This window comes from Erithacus rubecula (assembly GCF_903797595.1).
Source record: "Erithacus rubecula genome assembly, chromosome: 6".
Classification (NCBI taxonomy): domain Eukaryota; kingdom Metazoa; phylum Chordata; class Aves; order Passeriformes; family Muscicapidae; genus Erithacus; species Erithacus rubecula.
This window is the reverse complement of record NC_136688.1, coordinates 44,840,282-44,859,220: the sequence shown is the minus strand read 5'-3', so window position 1 is coordinate 44,859,220 and position 18,939 is coordinate 44,840,282. Positions and strand designations below refer to the sequence as shown.

The 18,939-nt window shown below is 40.1% G+C and overlaps 1 protein-coding gene across 3 annotated transcripts in view; it reads left to right on the top strand.

The window, feature by feature from the left end:
• CCDC88C (coiled-coil domain containing 88C) overlaps positions 1-18,939 on the top strand; it is a 94,590-nt gene that overhangs the window by 39,117 nt on the left and 36,534 nt on the right. For all 3 annotated transcript variants that reach the window (XM_079309262.1, XM_079309263.1, XM_079309261.1), the window contains exons 5-11: positions 7,130-7,188; positions 8,785-8,868; positions 10,172-10,312; positions 11,005-11,189; positions 11,704-11,785; positions 12,230-12,388; positions 18,578-18,724. In XM_079309262.1, coding sequence (XP_079165388.1) covers positions 7,130-7,188; positions 8,785-8,868; positions 10,172-10,312; positions 11,005-11,189; positions 11,704-11,785; positions 12,230-12,388; positions 18,578-18,724 — 857 coding nt within the window. The remainder of the gene's footprint in view (positions 1-7,129; positions 7,189-8,784; positions 8,869-10,171; positions 10,313-11,004; positions 11,190-11,703; positions 11,786-12,229; positions 12,389-18,577; positions 18,725-18,939) is intronic.

Genomic DNA, 18,939 nt, shown 5'->3' with positions numbered 1-18,939 from the left:
GGACTCTTGGCAGAAGATTCTGTTTTGCTGCTCTTAGCAGCTGTAGAGTGTGTATGTACAAAAAATCATTTGTCAGAAAAGAATATTAGCCAATGTTGGATCACTGAAACTCATACTCTTGGCACTTCCGTGTTAAAATTGAAATGAGAGTAAGAAATCCACTTCTTCTGCAAGCAGAATAAAGCCTGCAAATCTTAAATGGGCTGTACAGGCCACTGTTATGGGCAAGGAAAAAAGTCAAAAGGCAAGAGCTGTTGTTCTCATTGGTCATATGGGCAATGGGCTGCCTGGCATGGAGAGTGCTGCTGAATGGAGGCATCTGGGCCAGCAAGGCAGTGTCTCTGCTGGCTAAGTGTCAATGGGGAGGGCTGGCTGGTTTCTTGCCACAGCCATTCCTGAGCGACAGCTGGCAGGAGACTCATAATGTGCTAAATACAGTTTTGGTTCCTGGGAAAGCAGACATTTGAAAGCTGTCCTGTATCCAGCTATAATTTGCTATCATTGGCCTGCTGGTTTTTGTCAGCAGCTTAGATCTCTCTTTGAAGAAAGTACCTGTGTCTCTTGTAGGAAAGACAGTGGTCATACATGTTTTCCTGTGTTCTAGATCTTTTAATTGCATCGAGAAAACTTTATTGTCTTTGAGATCTTTCACATTGTGGTGGTTTTGGGTTTTTTGTTTTCTTCTTTTTTTATTTTTTTAAATGTGGTCTTTTAAAATTTATTTTCCCCATTTTTGGATTACTACTGGCATTATTTGAACAGAGCATGAAAAGAAAGGGTAAAAAAATGCAAAAATGTAACTTCTGGTTTGTAATGTCTAAAACTGATGGGGCATGTGTGCCAAAAAACCCCTAATTTCTTATTTAGCCATGAATAGCACCAGTCCCAGCTTAGACATGACAGAAGAAGGTGGTGAGTGAAGGAAGATTCCAGATGTATTTGCTTTAAAGAATGTATTTAAGGAGGAGAGTGTCTGAAAAGCTCATCTTAATCTTGCTATTGGGTAGGCACTCACTGGTAAGATGTGCAGGAGAAATGGTTAGAGAAGTGGAGAACTAGAACTTCCCTCAGGAAGAAGAATTGACTGAGAGCTAATGGGAAGCTCGGAAAGAGGGAACAGGGATGAGATGGCTGAGGTGAAGATAGTAAAGCCAGTGCAAAAAGCTGAATGAAGGAATGGGCTGTCGTGGGTAGGTCATGATGTCTTTTTTACTGTCGTGCTGAGAGAAGTCAGAGGAAGGCAGGAGCACTTGGGAGGGGAATAATAAGCAAAATAAAGATATTCTCTCTTAGTGAGGCAGTGATGAAACCCCAGTTTTGCCTTCCCCATCCTGTAGCTCAGTTACAAGCTAAGTTACTTCTCTGACCTGCTTGATCAGAGGAAGAAGAATCAATCCCATGGTCACATTCCTGGAACAAATCCAGTATTGCTTTGTACTGTTTGAGCTGGGAGGGATGTTAATGACTGTATTGTCTCCACAGGTCCAAGACCAAAGAGCTATTAGATCTGATTCACTGCATACAATTTCAGAAACTTATTTATTGTGACAAGCCCATGTGATGTTTTGCTCTGCACACCTTTTAGAAATTTTACTTTTGCCTTCTGAAACATAGGCAAAAGGGGTGTTACAGGCATTAAATTATAAACTGAGCACTGAAGCTGTGGCTGCTGTTCTTGCTATTTAACTTCCACTTGGCACTCTCCAGCTGGGACTGCTAAGGACTTCTGCAGCTTTGCTCTGAACATGAGATTATTGGAAAAACAGAGCTGCCATCACAAAAAATGTGGTAGCACTTGGGCTTTTGCATAGGAAAAGACACATGTCTGCTGGGTTTATGAGCTTTACTTGCTTTCATGTCCTCTGAATAGTTTGGTTCCAAGCCATAGCAAATTTGCCTACTTCATTTGTCCATGGCATAAAAATAGCAGAAATCTTTGTTAGAAGATGAAAGCTTGACTGTTTTCTAGAATATAGGGAACTAAAAATAAACTTGAAAGTTTAATTAAAGGATTTTTAAAATTTCTGCAAGGAATTTGACTTGCAGAACAATGCAGCTGATGTCAGAGGGTTTATTCTCTTCACTGCATTGTGTGGTAGACAGCTACTATCATTAAATTTCCTCTTCATATCTGTCTTTTTGCAATTCTTTTTCTTGCTGAGCAGCTTTTGCAATTCATTACTGCACCACAAATCCCCCTGTGCTCAATAAGGGAATCATGAGCCTATATATCATCTATGACACTGCTGTAATCACTTTTTAATATTATGTCTGGTTTTAGCATGCCTTATAAATGGCCACTCATTCATGTGGTCACACAGGGAATATCAGTACACAGTCATGGTTGTGAACATCTATTTAGATGCATTTTTAAATTTCTGCATTTCTAGACATGCTTACTTTTACACAGCTAGTGAGTGTATTTGGAAACTTATGGCAGTTTATCTTTTGGAACAGTCATGAGAGGGGACCTTGTTTTAGATGAAGGATGGAAATGAGTTTTACTTGCCTAAAAATAGGCTCATTTCTGTCCCTTCAAAAACCTTTGCTTTTATATACGCTTTTCAAATTACATGTTAAGTTTGTGAATGAGAGACCTCAAAGTCTCTGCTTACAAATGCCCATAGAAATGAGTTTTCATTATAATTGTAAAAGCCTACTCTCACTTGGGTATGTTTCATGTATGGTTTCCTTCCCCATTTTGTTTCACAGTCCTCCAGAGGCACAAGGGTTCATAAAGTATAAAGTTAATAACAAAACACTGTCTCAATAGTGTAAATTTAGCATTCAGACTTTTCTCACCGAGGATGTTGCTGGGGTTGGGAAAAACAGCACTTGTGTGTTTCACCCTCCCCACATTCTCTGCACACCCTACAGCTGCTGCTGTGGCACTCCCTCCTGTGCCGATGGAGTAACATCAGAGTAGAAATATGGAGAAATAGACAGCACATGCCCAAAATAGCACTTACTTGGACCCTCTTGTTCCCATTTTCTCAGATATCTTCCCATCCCCCCCTCTCATTTTTTTCATTGTTTGTGTTCTCTCTGTACCTTGATCCTCCTTTTTTTTTGTTGTCGCGTCTCCTAATCCCTCTGCCCGCCTTCTCCCTGAGTCCTGCCATCTGTTTCCCAGCCTCCAGCCCCATGAGAGCAGAGGGATCTTCTGGCTCTGGCACAGGGAGGCTCCCAGGATGCACAAGTGGTGTCTGGGCTTTCCTTTCCTTTATTTTCCAGGAAACCTGCTGGCCCTCTCTCATGGCTGGGAGCAGATGGGCTTTCTGCAAATGCTCCAGGTGGCTGGCTGGCTCCCTTGCAGCACAAACACAGGGTCTGAGAGCAACTGCCCTGGAATTTTAAGAAAAGGAGTGAAAGAAAAGTGTTCATTTCTTAATTAGCATCTTTCTGTTTAAGTGATGGTTTGACTCTTGTCCATTTTTCTTGTGGGTACCTCTCAGCAAGGAGCTACCCCAGACCTAACTGTTTGCATCCTAGGTCGTAGGAGGACAGTGTCTTGATAAGATCAGCTAATAAGCATGAGTAGACTCAGCAGACTTTCTTCCCAGCTGTCTGAGAAGGACTTGTGTCATCCCATCGAGCCAGCATAGGGGAGCTGGCACATTTCTGCTTCTGAGGTTGCACAAGAAACTTTACAGTCTTATAAATGGGCATAAATCAAGCTTTTTGAAAAACATGAGAACTGTTTAGAAGACATGATTGAATCAGGGATGAAGGTCACTTTCTTTTCTTTGGCATGTATTGCAGGACAGAGACACTGTCTGGAGTGTAGAATGTACTCTGTAATAGTCCTAGAAGTCCTTCTGATTCACTTTGGCACCTTGGGCATTCCACTGACGTGTGGTAGCTCAGCTCTCCTGTGGGTGAGATGAAAGGGGAGAGGGGTAATTAATCCCTTCCCGGCTTGTTTTGAGGTTTTATTGAAAACACTCTATAAAGCACTTTAGATTGGTAGAGAGGTTTTTCATACTCATACCCTATTAAAAAAAAATCTCCTGTAAATGTTACAGTTGTAAATCTCCTGTAAATGTTGTAGTGTTATTCTACAAGGCTTTAAAATGTTGCTCAAACCTATCTTGAGAATGAGTGATCTGGGAGTGTCTTTGTGTCAACAAGCTGTCTCCTCCCCATGGGAGACAACTTCTGAATGAAAGCCCAAGGAATGGAACTCTTTAATCACACATGATCTTCTGAAACACTTGTATGGCTGGTATATCTGCCCAGTGGACCTTTAAGCCTTAAAAGTGTTTCTAGTGGGTAGTACATTCTCTCATTACATGATGTAGTATGTCTGCAAGCATAGAAAAAAATCATTGAAAAGGAAACCTTGGAGTAATCCTGACAGCTAAATTTTCACTGCAAGTTGCCAGGGGAGAGAGCAGACTGCCAAATGTTATGTTTAAAACATTTAGAAACTTAATAATTCATTATTATCCCAAGTCTTAATTTCTCACTCCTTTCTATAAACTCTAGCTTGTCCATCCCTGCCATGGCTGATCTTGGTCTGCCTCCACTTCCCCATGGGAGGAGGAAGGTCTCACTCAAAGGGTTATTTCCAGGCAAGGTCAGTCCTTGTTGGGAAACCAGGGTTGACCTTGGTAAGTTACTTTGCTATAATAGCCAAAGGTGTTTCACCTTACAGGGTCATACAGGCACACCAATGCCCATCTGTTACTGAGAAAGCAGCAAAGCCTTGGTGCAGAGATGCAGGGTGTGGTTTGAATGGCTTTAATTAGCTCATATGTCTTTAGGATGGTATAGATGCTGTCACAGCTGGGAAGTAGCTCTGGTGTTTTCTAAAATGGGTGATTTCAAGCCACTTTGCTCACCCCAAGGATAGCTGGGATGCCATGGTGCACAGATTGGAATTTATGGTTGATAGATGAAGGTGCCCAGAGCACACAAAGGTTAAGTCTCGTGTCTGGCATGACCCAGAGCAAGCAGCCTGGCTCCTTCAGTCTCCATGGAGATGTTCTACCTGAGTAAGCTTAGGCCAATGAGAGACACGCTCAAGTCACTTGCTCTCCATAACATAATGACTTGCTTTTGTGTCCCACAAGCATGCTCTGCTTTTAGTACCTGGTCTATATTGCTTTGAAGCTGATGTAGAATGAAACCCAGAGCAGAAACTGGGAACTCAGTTTCTTGAAAACATACCTTCTGTCCAAACAAATAGCCTCCCAGCAGTGCCCTCAGAGGAACTGTTCATGAAGTAATAAGGATATTTTTTTGCTGTCGGTGAAGGATTTTGTGTCATTGTCTGTGCTTAAGATGGTGTTATTTAGAGTCATACAGAACAATTACTTTCACAGCCTGAAATTGAATTTGTGTATTAAATTGTAACTTCAAGGAAAGAGGAAGCCTTGTGTGCTGCTGCATACAGGGAGAAAAGTAAGAATGATTCTGTCTTTCAAAACTGGTTTTTAAGTATTCTGCAGGGGAATAAGCTTGTGGGGAAGTGTAACTAGCGTATTTTAAAGATGGTTGCTCCTGTTGAAGAGAAGAACTTCTGCTTGCAAAATCTTAATGGTTACTAATGCAGGATGTGGATATTGAGAATTGTAGTGTTCATTCATACATGATGAATGAATTAGTGATTTTTGTAGGGCGTTCTTGAGTTGTTATAAAGATGAACATACCTAAAAGTTGTTGAAAATTTTGTTGGTATGTTTAAAGACTGGTTTAGGATGTTTGTGTTCCCAGAAATCAGGAAACAAGTTATTTCCTAAGCTGCCTGCATGTGGCCATGCTGGCTTGCAAGGTTGTGGGAATGGCAGGAACCCCCGTGGTAATTTAGGTCAGTGCCTTTGTGCAGCTGTGGGGCTGTGGCAGCTTAACTGATGAGTCAGATTAACTCCCCTTCTCTGGCCTTGGGTCCTGCACATGCTTTTGACTCTCTGCCAGGACAGCCTCACAAGGGCATGGTGTTGGAGGAGGAGCAGAGCACAATTACACTCAGAAATTAGTATCTATTTAGTGATAGGAGCAATTGAACACCCAAGTAAATCAGGGTGTAAGATGAAAGCATTAGTTGCACAATTACACACTCAGGAAGAATGCACATGTGTAGGGATGAGAGAAAGCTATATTGGCCTGTTTTGTTTCTTTGTTTCTCTTTCCTCATCCTTCCCCAGTGTGGATGAGAACAGGCTTTTCCTGAACCTAGCTCTGTAAAGATGTTTTATTTTTCTCTTTGAAACTCCTTGCCTTCCTTTTGCCCTTTTTGCCTTGCCCTTTGTCTAACTTTGATATGCATAATTTCCTTTACCATTCAACAATCCACATTAATTTTGTTGAAACAAGCTGGTTCTAAGCTGCACCAGTTCCCCTTGAGGAACTTTAGGTTTTCCCTCTCCTAACCCTAGGAAGTGGCTGGCAGGACTGCTGGTCACAGCAGGATTGCCTGCAGCAGCACAGGGGCTGTCTCCTCTCCCCATGCTCCCAGCATATGGCCAGCTCCTCAGTATCCCTTACACATCCTCACTCTGCCCTCTTACCACATGGGGTTTGTGCTTCAAAGTGTCAACAGGCTTTGATGCAGAACAGAGTTTATTTGCTGAAACATCTATCTCTCAGAGAGAATTTATATGCACAGAATGGCATTCAGCTTTGGGAAGTCTGAGTGGCAGCTGTTTTACAGAAGGAGAATTTAGGGCAAGTTCTTTGTAAGTAACCCTCCTTTACTTCTGCCCATGGTGTTTTTGTTTTATTTTGATGGGGTCTTTTGGAGGAGGGAGAGCTGTTGGTGATTCGTTGGGCTTTTTTTGCATCCTTGTTAATCACAGCACAAGAGACAAGCATTGGTCATATGCATTGAAATATTTAAAGGATTTTTTTTTTTTTGTGATGTATTGATCAGAAAAGCCTTAGAAAATTATAGGTGAGGATAGCACATCAAGGGGAAAATGTCTTGCTGGATTTGGGATTTTAAATGAATTAAAAAGAAATGCATTGTTACATAGAAAATATAGTGACTTTATAATAGGCATGTAGATGTTGCTCAGGCACTTGTCTAAAGGCCTTACTTCTCATTTTAGGCACATAATTTGGAGAGGATCACTTGCAAGCACTTACCTGTTATACACATGTACTGATGATCTTTTTTCCTCTCTAGGTAAAAGTATGGATGAAATCAAGAAGCTGCTGTTGTTGGTTCTGGGATGTGCTGTGCAGGTGATCATTCTTAAAAAATAAGATTTTTTGAATCTGTTTTTTTTTTTCCCTGGAATGAGAAAATCATTCCAAAAGTCAGTGCTGTATGAACAAATCTTGAGCTCAAGACAGCTTGTGAGCTAAATTGTGTGAAACACAATAGGTGAAGGAAAGAAATGCAGGGGAGAGGAAGCACATTGTGTGATAGCAGTAGCCTCAGTTTGTTGCCAGTGCTTAATCAGACACAGGATGTGTACTTTTTAACTTTGATAACACAGTGGAACGAGATAAGTTTTGAACAGTGTTCTTGATATCAAGATTGCCATTGGTTTATTTTCTTACTGTTTTAAAATACAAAGCGGAACAGTACATGTTAATGCCAAACAAATAGTTTAACAAGTCTAAATATTTGTTTAATGAATCATTATTTTATTTGCACAGTATATTTATTTAATATTATGTGTCAAAAATATCTGAATAATAGATACTTTGTATATTAGTATGGGGATCTTTGTGTGACATTTGTTTAAATAAATAGAGAGACAATGTATATGGGAAACTCTGGTGAAATGCACAGCAGTTACCAGATAAAGAAATCAGTGTTCTGCCCATCGAACCTCTGAGGCAGTAAACAATGGCCTCGTTGCAGGCAGGCCTTTGCTGATAATTGACCTTGTTTGTAGGTCTGCCTTGTGTTTTTGTCATGCCTTAGGACTCTTACCCTGCTCAGCTATGTCAGCTCAATTATGTCAGGGTAAAGCTGTCTAGTATTGCGGCTCTGAATTATGTTCGTGTTGCGTTGCAGCACAAAGAATTGTTTGGGCTGCTGTGCTCCTCAGTCCTCATTTGCTGATCTGAGGTTCTTCCCAAGGAAGTAAATGATTGAGACTCAGAACCAGGTCTCAGAAGGACACTGTAAATGAGTTTAAAAAACCCTTTTAAATACTGCTTAAGTTCTTGACAGTGCAGTGTTGTTACAAGAAGGCAATAACGTTCTTAGTACACAATCACAGATATACTGATAGCAGATGTCTGCCTCTTCTAAGCCTTAAGTAAAAGATTTACTAGAATCTGTTTGTCTGAAATGTCATTCATTTTTGTCCAGAATGCTTCCCGTTTTTTATCTAAAGCATATGTTGATTTAGTCCAACAAACAACATTAGTCATTGATGTAAATAGTATCTTATTTATAATAGTGTCATCTCTTTTCATTACCAAAATCAAACAAAATACAAACAGCGAAGCAGACAGGTTAAATGATGCAGTGTAAGTGAAGGTTTACATTTGTGCAGCTCGATTAATGAAGCTGTGATGATTTCCTCTGGCTATTTTCCCACCTCTTGATCACATTGCACGTTGAACTTCCTTTTTAAGAGCAAAACCAGCTACTTAACTTAGCCATGATTGTACTGACTAAAAAGTTTAAATAATTTAATGCATAATTTAGTTATGGAGCAGTGAAGTGTTATACCTAGTGTAACAGAGTGTGGATCTTGAACAGTTTTTTATTAGCAGTGTGGGTTGTTTGAGTTTGGAGGTTTTTTAATTTAAATGGAAAATGAAGCAGTAAGTTTTAAGGTATATAGCACTGTTTCAGGGTGTGCTTTCTTTTAATAGTGTGAAAGGAAAGAAGAGTTTATTGACAGAATAAAACAGCTGGATATTGAAACCCAAGCTGCCATTGTGTCACACATTCAGGAGGTAGGATTCTTACTATCATCTATTTTGATGTTGTATCTCTCCCTTCCTTGACTTAACAGGATTTTTTTGCTATAAAATATTAATGCTTAGAATTTCATAATGGTTTCATGAACTTCACAAAAAAGAAAATTGACTATGTTACTATACTCGAATTACATGATGAAAATGTTAGGTGCTGGGATCATTACTTGGCTCAGTGGTCTTTTGAAGAGATGCAGAGGTAAATTTCTTGCTACTTATAGGTTATGCAAAAGGAATTGTAAGGATTCACATGCAATATTGACAAAATCCACGTGTGTCTTAGAAGCTGCAGAGTGCCTTGCACCAATGGTGTAAGCACTTAGTCCCAAAGCTCTGTGGTAGGTGACACAGCCTGTCCAGTGACTTACTTCAGACAGTGACCTCTGAGCTAGATTGTCTTGAAGAGCTGGAATTGGACATATGCTGTTTAAAAAGGTGTTTGATCCAGTGACAAGCATTCTTTGAGGCTTCATAAGAAGGAAAGAATAAGGATGGGCTTGCCAAAGAATACAGAAAATCTCTTACTTTGGAGAGCTAAGTGGAAGTGCCCCTCGCTGGGAGTGGACGCTGACTGTGCCCCAATGTTAATGCATGCAGGTGTAGAAAGCCTGGTACACTCAAATTTGGGGAAAAAATAGGAAAAGTCTTGAGACAGGAACTTTTTTCTTAACACTTAAAAAAAGTTCATTTTTAGGAAAGAAAAAAAAGAGTAGTGATGAGATAAGCACATGGTTTTAACAAAACCTGGAACAGTCATTAATTGAGCTTGAGAGACCTGCCTCATGTTTCTGCTAAATGATTCAGAGTAAATCAATTTAGGTACAGTAACAGTTGAAAGATGCACTGTTAGCAGCAACCAGAGGTATTTCTGCAGCTGATACAGCTGCTCCCAGCTCTATCAGCTGCAAATTGTGAATCCTTTGAAATCAGGGATTCTTCTTAGTAGTGTTCAGTATGGGATTAGTCCCATCACTGTGGGAATCGCCTCAGGGTCAGTGAGACAGCTGCACACTTCTAATATGCAGGTACACATGCTATTGATCATAATATTTATCTGATCCCTTTTAAGAATCAGACTTAATAATTATAAAAAAATGTAAATACCAAAAATTTATGGGCATTGTTGCAGTTAAGTAGTTGCATTTTTTATTTGCAGCCTGGGTTTGGTAAAATGGATGGTTTTTAATTTATTGAATAGAGGAAATGGGGCAATGCTGCATATATGGTAACAGATTTTCAACTCAACCAGTGGAAAGACATACTTTTTTGTTTCTATTCCTAGGTGACTCACAATCAGGAGAATGTCTTTGACTTACAGTGGCTGGAGCTCCCAGATATGGCCCCAGAAGAACTAGAGTCTCTCTCCAGGAATATGGTTTTCCACCTCAGGAGGCTCATTGACGAGAGAGATGAATGCACAGAAGTATGAGGCCATATCTCTCCCATATAGAGCTCATGAGAAGCAGCAGATGTGGGCTCCATTCCTTCTTTTGTGTCTTGTTTGTGCACTAGGTTTCTATTTCTTTTGCACCTTTCTACTACACCTCTGAGAATTCATAGAAAGATTTTGACTTGTCCACTGATTCTTGTGTAAGCACTAAGATGTGGTGAAGGGGGGTTGAGGAGTCTCTCCATGAAGTGGAGACCAGATGTCTCTGCATGTCTGCCCAGTCGTTCAGACAGAGCTTGCTAGTATCTCTATTGGCATCTACCCTCCTGGACTCCATTGTCTTCTCTAGATTTTTTGATTCATCAGTTCCTTTCCCTTCAGATCTCTGGAGGAGCTTTCTACCCTTCTTTAGCCTTTTCATCTTCTGTCATGCTTTTGACTGCAATTGTGTTAGTTAAAGCTGTTAGTTGTCACAGGTTTTTATGAATTCTTCAAGGAAAATAGACTGTTTACTTTGAACATTGGGGGAGGAATGCATTAGTGGTTGGAGCATAGTGGAGATTCCTTTCCTTTTATGTATAACCTTCACTCCTGGCTGTTACTTGAATTCTGTATCATGCCAGACTAATAATTTCCTGAATTTAAAATAATCTTTAGGTATTTTTACAACTATGCATAAATACACTATTTATCTCTTGGCACTACATAGGCTTTTGTATTTCCAGGTCATTGTAGATCTCACTCAAGAGAGAGATTATCTGCAGTCTCAGCAGCCACCAAGCCCTCTGAAAGTACCAAGTCCAGATTCTTCACCAAACCCTGCCAACCCTCTTTCTAATGAAGAAAAGCAGCACCTTGCAGTTGAGCTGGCAGACACAAAGGCTAAATTGAGAAGAATCCGTCAGGAGCTGTAAGTCACCGTTGGTTTGTGCTTCTAGAGAGACTTGCATATTAAGTGTTGGACATCCTGACAGTGCAGGAGCTTGTTGGCTCCAGTATACTGCTTCCACAGGAGCTCCCAGAATCAGACCTTTCAAATCAGAGCAGTAGGAAGCTAGTAGTGTGTTCCATCTTTTCTTTCATAGTTGACCTTTAAGTGCAGGGTGATGGCTACTTCCATTCTTTTTATGTCTCATCTGTCTTCCCACAATACCAACTGCTAGCTCTGCTTTTTAACTTAAAGTGGAAGCTATGTATGGTAGCAGGTGCACCAATGAGATTTAAACATAGGGACTTAGTATAAAAATAGAGTTGCAAACTCGGATCCATGATAGGTGCATGGTATCATGAGAAAATGATGCTGTCATAACAAAGAATATGCTGTGAGATTTTTCTCTTCTTTTACAGATTCCTGGCAGTGTTCATATAATCAATATTGTTTCAGGAAAGAAAAAAATTACTAAGATTTTTCTAATCCTTTTCAGGGAAGAGAAGTCTGAGCAGCTTGCAGATTCTAAACATGAAGTTGAGCAGCTCACCCTAGAGCTGCAAAAAATAAAGCAAGAGGTGAGTTGGGCTTGTTTTACTGTGATAATCTTCCCTAGTAAAAAAAAAAAAAAATCATGTTTGTGTGAGGCTAAAATTACTACTATGCTTTTTTTATAATAGAGAAATCAACTTAGTCCAGCAAGCTGTTTAAAGATTATGGTTGTGGCATAGCAGTGCTATGCTTGCCATTTAACTGTTGAGAGCAGTCTCATGTGTTCAGCTTGCAAACAGCCTAGTAGTGCCTGAAGCTTATGCAGCATCAGGCATTAGTAATGTCAGAAGTCCAATGGGCTGAAGAAGCTCTCTATCATGTAGAGAATTTACTGGCTACTAGAAGAAATCTTGTTCCTTAACCAGGGGAATGCTATTTGTCTATGCTTACAATCAGTAAGTAAATACAAAAAAATAAAGTACGTGGCTAAAGTATTAATTTAGATTTGTCTCCCTGCTCATCCCTCTCAGAACATGCACCTTGCCTCAGACGCTCGCTCTGCCCGAGCGTACAGAGACGAGCTCGATTCCCTGCGAGAGAAGGCAAACCGCGTGGAGAGACTGGAGATGGAGCTGGTTCGGTGCAAAGAGAAACTTCACGACGTGGAGTTTTACAAAGCTCGCATGGAGGCAAGTGAAAACTAGGAGAAAGATTTGCTAAGTAATCCTTAAAGTTTGGCTTTTGTTGTGTTACTAGTTTGTGTGTCATTTGTCATTGAGCTGGCCATAGCAGAATATCAGAGCAAGTAGAAGTTTCTTAACATACATCATAGCTATTGACTGAGCATCATTAAAACCTCTTTCAGTAGAGGAAGTACTTGTGCCCACAACCCATTAGTTTTAAAGAACTCTGCTTATGTAAGCATTATGTGTCTAAGCAGGATAGACTTTTTCTGGTTGTTTTTTCTAGAATCCAGATCTTTAGTTTAGCTTTAGGTAAATTACCTCTGTTCCAGAGTTGTTCCTTGGACCAACATTTTAAATGCTATCTATAAATTAATTAAGTGAATGTTTGGATGTTTTTTCTTAGGACTTTGTAGCAGATGCAACTGCTGTTAAAATGGCATTTTTAAGGATGACCTCAGATGACAAATTCTAGCCACCCCTTTTTGCAACTGTTACTTGTCGTAGAAAGGAGAAAAAATTTGGATCCTCCCTAGTGTCATGAGTGGAGTATGTCAATGAGAAGTGTGTGGCTTTGTTCCAGCAGTAATGTCAGTTATTCAGCTATGCCCATCCTGGTATTATTAATTGAATTAGGTTGCAAAAGATCTTAGAGGTCACCCGGCCAAACTCACTGGCTCAGCATGGCTGATGTTAAGATTAGGTAGGACTGCTCTTACTTTCTGTTCTTTCAGTTCTTTGAGGAATTCACACCAAAACTCCCAATAATCCACATACGAAGACTTCAGCCAAAGTTAAATAAACATCCAGACTGCTGAACAAATGGAGGTTCAGCAATTGACAGCCTCACTATAATTAGATAAAATCCCAAGTCTGAGGTAGAAGACTGATGTTGCCAGGCCTCTGGCTGAGAGCATAGACCTTATTTTTCTGCTCTATAAACTCTACTTTGTAGGTGATTTTTCCCCCCCTTCTTTAACCTAAGGGGGCAGCTAGCTTATGAATAGGTTCACTAAAGTGGATAGTTATTAAATGTAGTAATAGACTGCAAAAAGCCTGTCTTGCCTCTTGGTAATTCCCAGTTTGCATTAGGAAGTATGAAGCTCTGCCTCTCTCTGTTTTCCTCCCTCAAGCTGGCAAATCAGTCATGCTGTACTCTGGCACACTGGCTATCAGTGAGCCATCCTGGCATTCCCTGAGCACTGGAGGTGCTTAGCTTTACCTGCTGCTCAGCTAATTTACCTGGAGCTCAGAGAGGAGTCTTTGTGTCCCCTTCATCTGAGGTCAAGTGAGGAGCCTTCTTGATTGTCCCAGAGCCAGCAATTTCCTACACTGCTGTCTGCATGTCCTGCACTGCTAATCTTGCTTAACATAGCATTCAGTTAAGAGACTTTCATGTTAGTTTCAAATTTCTTCTAACTCTCCTCACTCTCTCTTCCACCCTGTCAGTTTTTGGTGGAACTGTGGAATGTCAGAGATGAGTGCTGGCTCTCCAGGGAGGCCTCCCTGCAATACTGTCATGGTTTAACCCAAGCCAGCAGTTAAGCCTCTCACAGCCATTCACTCATTCCCCACCAGTGAGATTAGAGGGTGAATTGTAAGGGTAAAAGCTGGAAAACTCATGGGTTGGGATGAAGACAGTTTAATAGGGAAAGCAAAAGCCACAAGCAAAGCACACCATGGAATTCACTGCTTCCCATGGACAGGCAGGTGTTCAGCCATCTCCAGGAGAGCATCATGTGTAATGGTAACTCGGAAAGTGAAACACCATCACTCCAAATGTCCTCCCCTTCCATCTTCTTCTCCCTACTTTATGTACTGAGCATAATGCCATATGGTCTAGAATATCCCTTCAGTCAGTTTGTGTTACCTGTCCTGGCTGTGTCACCTCCCACCTTCCAATGCACCCCCAACTTCCTCACCAGCATGGCAGCACAGAAGGCTCTGTGTGAACCCTACTGAGCAATATACAAAAATATATCTTTATTATCAACACTGTGTTCAGCCAAATCCAAAACACAGCCCCATACTAGCCATTTGGCCTACCACAATCAGCATGAATACAGTAGTGGGATCAGGAATATTTCCCAGTTATCTGGCACATATCTAATTTGGAGCCACAGTGTGACCTTTAGCAAAAGTCACTGCTGAGCTTTTCTGATGGCCAACAGGATTGCAGCTGTCTGCAGGGTGCTGTGTGGTTTAGAATAGACAGCAAGTTTCACATTCTCACCACTCCCTCTCCCATCATTGATCAAGTTTGGACTCAGCCATGGACTGACAGCATTGAGCAGCAGGCAAACTCCATTGGTCTTGGGCTGGCACATTCAGGGGATTCCACAGGGCCCTATTCTGTTTTTATGGTCATAGAGTAGCACAAAGGCTGTGAATATTAGCCAGTATCCAGCTTTCCATGGGGCCTCAGTTTTCTGTCAAATCTGACTCAAGTCCTCTGCCCCACTGAAAGAAGAATGTCTGGGGTCAGTGTAGTCTCTGCTTAGATTTGTTCAGGGATGTAATATGGTAGAGATTTTTACTTTTAGACAGTACAGTGATTAGTCATTTCATGGCATTTACTAGTTGCCAATGGCTTGCTAAACTCTTAACTCTGAAGACCTGAACAAATCATCCAGAGCACACAATGAAAATGTAGGTGTGTTCAGTATCAGCTAGTTTTCTGTGGTAATGTGGTACCTTAAGGCTCATAGGGTCTTGACAGGGTTGTTAATAAGCAGTCCCAGATTGGTAGGTGAGAAGAAAAAGAGGATTTAATGTTGTGCATCAATACAGAAAGCTATTAAATGAGTTCTTAAAATCTTTTCCTTCCTGGTATTGCAGGAGTGCGAAGGTTCAAGTCTGTATGTCAGTATAACACATTTAGGGCTTGTGTGGTGCTTTCCTTCTTTGTATGTCTTGTCAAATTATTCAGGAGTGACATTTTAGTTGAACCATTGTTCAAGGAACATTAATGTCATCTGGAGCCTTCCTGCTGATGTGGCTTAATGAGGTCACAACTGTGAATGTGAAGGAGCAGCTCAGTGCAGGGCTTCCTCCACAGAGGTGCTTTTCTGCAGTGCTAAACTCCCTTCCAGGATTCATCTCCACTGAACCTTTTGCTGTTCCACGGGATGAGATTATTTTTCAAGGCCAAGGAGTATGCTTTGCCCAGTTTTCCTCCTTCTCACCATAATAAAATTTCTATGCGGGATGACAGGAGGAGTCTCTTGTCATTAAAAAAAAAAAAAAATAGGCAAAAGTATTTCATGTATGTTATCTTATGAGTGTTGAATGTTTGATTATCACAAGATATTAACTGTGTTGTGGCTCAGTAACAACAGCTTCTGAACTGCCAGAAGGCAAAGGTTTGGATTGGGTCTGGATGCACGTGCAAATTCTCTCTTTTCAGATTTAAACAATCTCATTGCTACTTTAGTTTCTGAAAATGCTTCACAGCAGCAGCACACCCTGATCATGCAACCACTTAGCACAAGAGTTAATTGTAACTAAGCACAGTGCACATTCTTAAAGCTATTTTAAGTTATAGTTTATAGGGCATCAAACCACAGTATGTAATTGATTTTAGAAACTGCAAAAGCTGAGTTATACTCAGTGTATTAAACAAAAAAAAATATCCGCAGCCAACTGTTTTTGTTGCTGATTTTAAAAGAAATTTAGAGCTATAAAATAATGTTGGTGAATTTGTTAATTCAATTAAAAATGAACTTTAATTCCATGGAAGGAGCACCATCCCATGACCACCACCAGCTGTCTAACAAGTGTGATTTGTAGCCAGATAGATGTTCAGGTCAGCTGTGTTATTTCTGCAGCTTCTGGGAGATGTTAGTGCTGACATGCTTTGGTTAGGGCATCTTTGCTTCCCAGGCCTTGAGATGTAACTCTACGAAGCTCCCATGGACTAATTATTTAAATTATATGAACTTTTCAGTATTAAGACAACCTCAGATCATGGTAATCTGAGAGTGAGCAATGTCTGCCTCGTCACAGCAGGCATTTCCACCTGGTTATTAATTTAATATTTCATCAGAACTACTTTGAACTGGCATGACTGCCCATCCTGGGTGCTCAATGGAAAGTGCTTCAGTTTTCCATATACTGCCGTTCCCACTGGTGTGTGGTTTGTACCAGAGCCTGCATATGTGTATATACTTGGCACATAGTTTGACTCTTGATGAGACACTAAAATAACTAGTTCTTGCTTGGTAGGCAGTTTTAAGGATAGTTATGAGGTCATGTCTTTGAGGTCAGACACTACTTTAGTTCTTAGGGCTGTGGTCCAGATTGAGTGTGGTGATCTAGCAAAGTAAACTCTTGGCACATTGCTGTTTCATTACAGATATTCTGGCAGCTTCCATAACACCCAGCAGTTTTTGTGCCATGCATTTCTTCCAGTCTGTCATCTGTTTAGTGTCAGCCTTTTAAGTTTGCCCACCCTAAAGTGACCCTGTTAGCTCAGACTTGGCCCAAAATGCAGATCCTGTAACCTTAGTGTTTCAGTATTATTGTTATTTTAGTTACTTGCCTACTCAGACATTTTAATTGAAGGTGAACCTCTTCACAAACACTGACATACTTGTCCTTTTAGTGCCATTATAGTAGGGAAATTTTTGTCTCATGATTTGCAAGTTGGTAGCTGACCCACTGAGAGATCAAGGGCAGTATGGTACTGCATAAGATAGACTTTCCGTATTATGCCATATACAGTCAAACTCAACAAACAACTATGACTATAAAAGGCTTTTAAATGATAGCCCCCTGTAGTGTCAAAAGACAGAGGGAGTGGTTGTCATGAGACAGTCTTAACTCATTCTTTACATCTGTATTTTCTTTTTTTCATTTCTTTTTGTTTGCTTTTTAAATAAGTGAGCTGTATAAGGCTTCTTAAGGCTGATTCCACCCCAAAAAATGAGACTGTAGTTGCTGATTAGGCTGTGAAAGTGATTTCTCATGCCTGGTGATCTTTCAGGAATCTACTTGGTTTGGCTGTTTGTGGTCTGAGAGACCAGACAGGAGCACTGTGTCAGCAGAGACATCATATTTGAAGTCAGTTATCCAGGAATAAACTTGTCAAGCATTTTGTCCTGTTTGCACATTTTCTGGTTTTGTATATTTCATTGGAACAGCAGAATGGATGGGGAGAGAAGGGAGGAAATCAGAGAATGACAAAGTTTCTGTAGAGAATCAGTCTGCTTCTTGCCCAGTTGTAACTCATCTGGGAAAAATTCCTTACTGTATCCATTTAATCTTTGAAATGCTGATGCATTTCTGCCATAGAACATTCCTCTTGGACTCAAGGTTTATCTGAGGATCAACAAAAGTGAAAGCTAGCAGTGAGTTATTATGGCTTAAAATAAGACATATTTGATAAATGTGTTTAAAACATGACCAACATTTCATGGCCAGTTTTCATGTTGGATATTTCATGTTTCCAGAATAAGATACTTGAATCCACTGTTTCATTTGTTATTTGCAAGGAGCAGTTGCAGTGCAGTGTAATTAACTTGTTTCTAATGCTGTGGCTACAGCAAAGTAATAAATTAAACTTCTACTCAGTAAAACCAGATCCAAAAGCTCTAATGAGTAATTAGTTCATGTGTTTAGTGGGGAAGTGGCTGGGAGTGTTCAGTGATAAGTGTGAAGCAACTTCTACTGTTAAGGTGAATTAGGATTCTGTTAATGAGAGAGAAATTTTATTGAAAAGACATTTGCACATGAGTGTACTGAAACAGCAATGAGGATTTTGAATGTATTGATGGATACTGTTCCCCATCCCTTCAAAGTAAATAATCTATTTTGAAGCTGGGAATATAAGGGATGATGAATTGGCAAAGGAATTGGTATTGTAACAATGGAATTGGAATAGAACAGTTGCTCTTCTGTGTGCTCCTCTTGATCTAGCCTCATATAAAGCAGAAGAAACTCTGTTTAGCTTATAAAATTCAGGAAAAAGCTCTAAGAAATATTAGATTTATTTGCATAAGTAAAAACAGGCAATAAATCAAATTATCAAAGGTAATAAAACATACTGTCGTCTCTCATTAAAATATTAGGTTGAAGTCTTTCTTTGAAACAAACATGTCAGATTTCCTTCTTGTTTTTTGCAATTTCACTTTATGAAAATCACTTTGTCTATGAAAAGATGGTAATAAATTAACACTGTTACTTTTTTTCACCTAGGAATTAAGAGAGGACAACATTGTATTAATTGAAACAAAGGCCATGCTGGAAGAACAGTTAACCATGGCAAGAGCTCGGGGTGATAAGCTGCATGAATTAGAGAAGGAAAATTTGCAGCTGAAATCCAAACTTCATGATGTAGAGCTGGTATGCACTTTCTTTTTCATTATGCTAATTTTTAGAACTTTCGTTTTTATCCTTATGTTACAAAATCAAGTCACAGAAACTGGTGAAGACAGGCAAATAAATCAGTAGTGCTTTTGAAGAGTTTTTAGATGAAACTTTCTGTACATTAATTCTTGAAAAAGTGTAATGTTAACAGTGTATACCAATGCTACTTTGTATGGCACTGAGTTTTATTT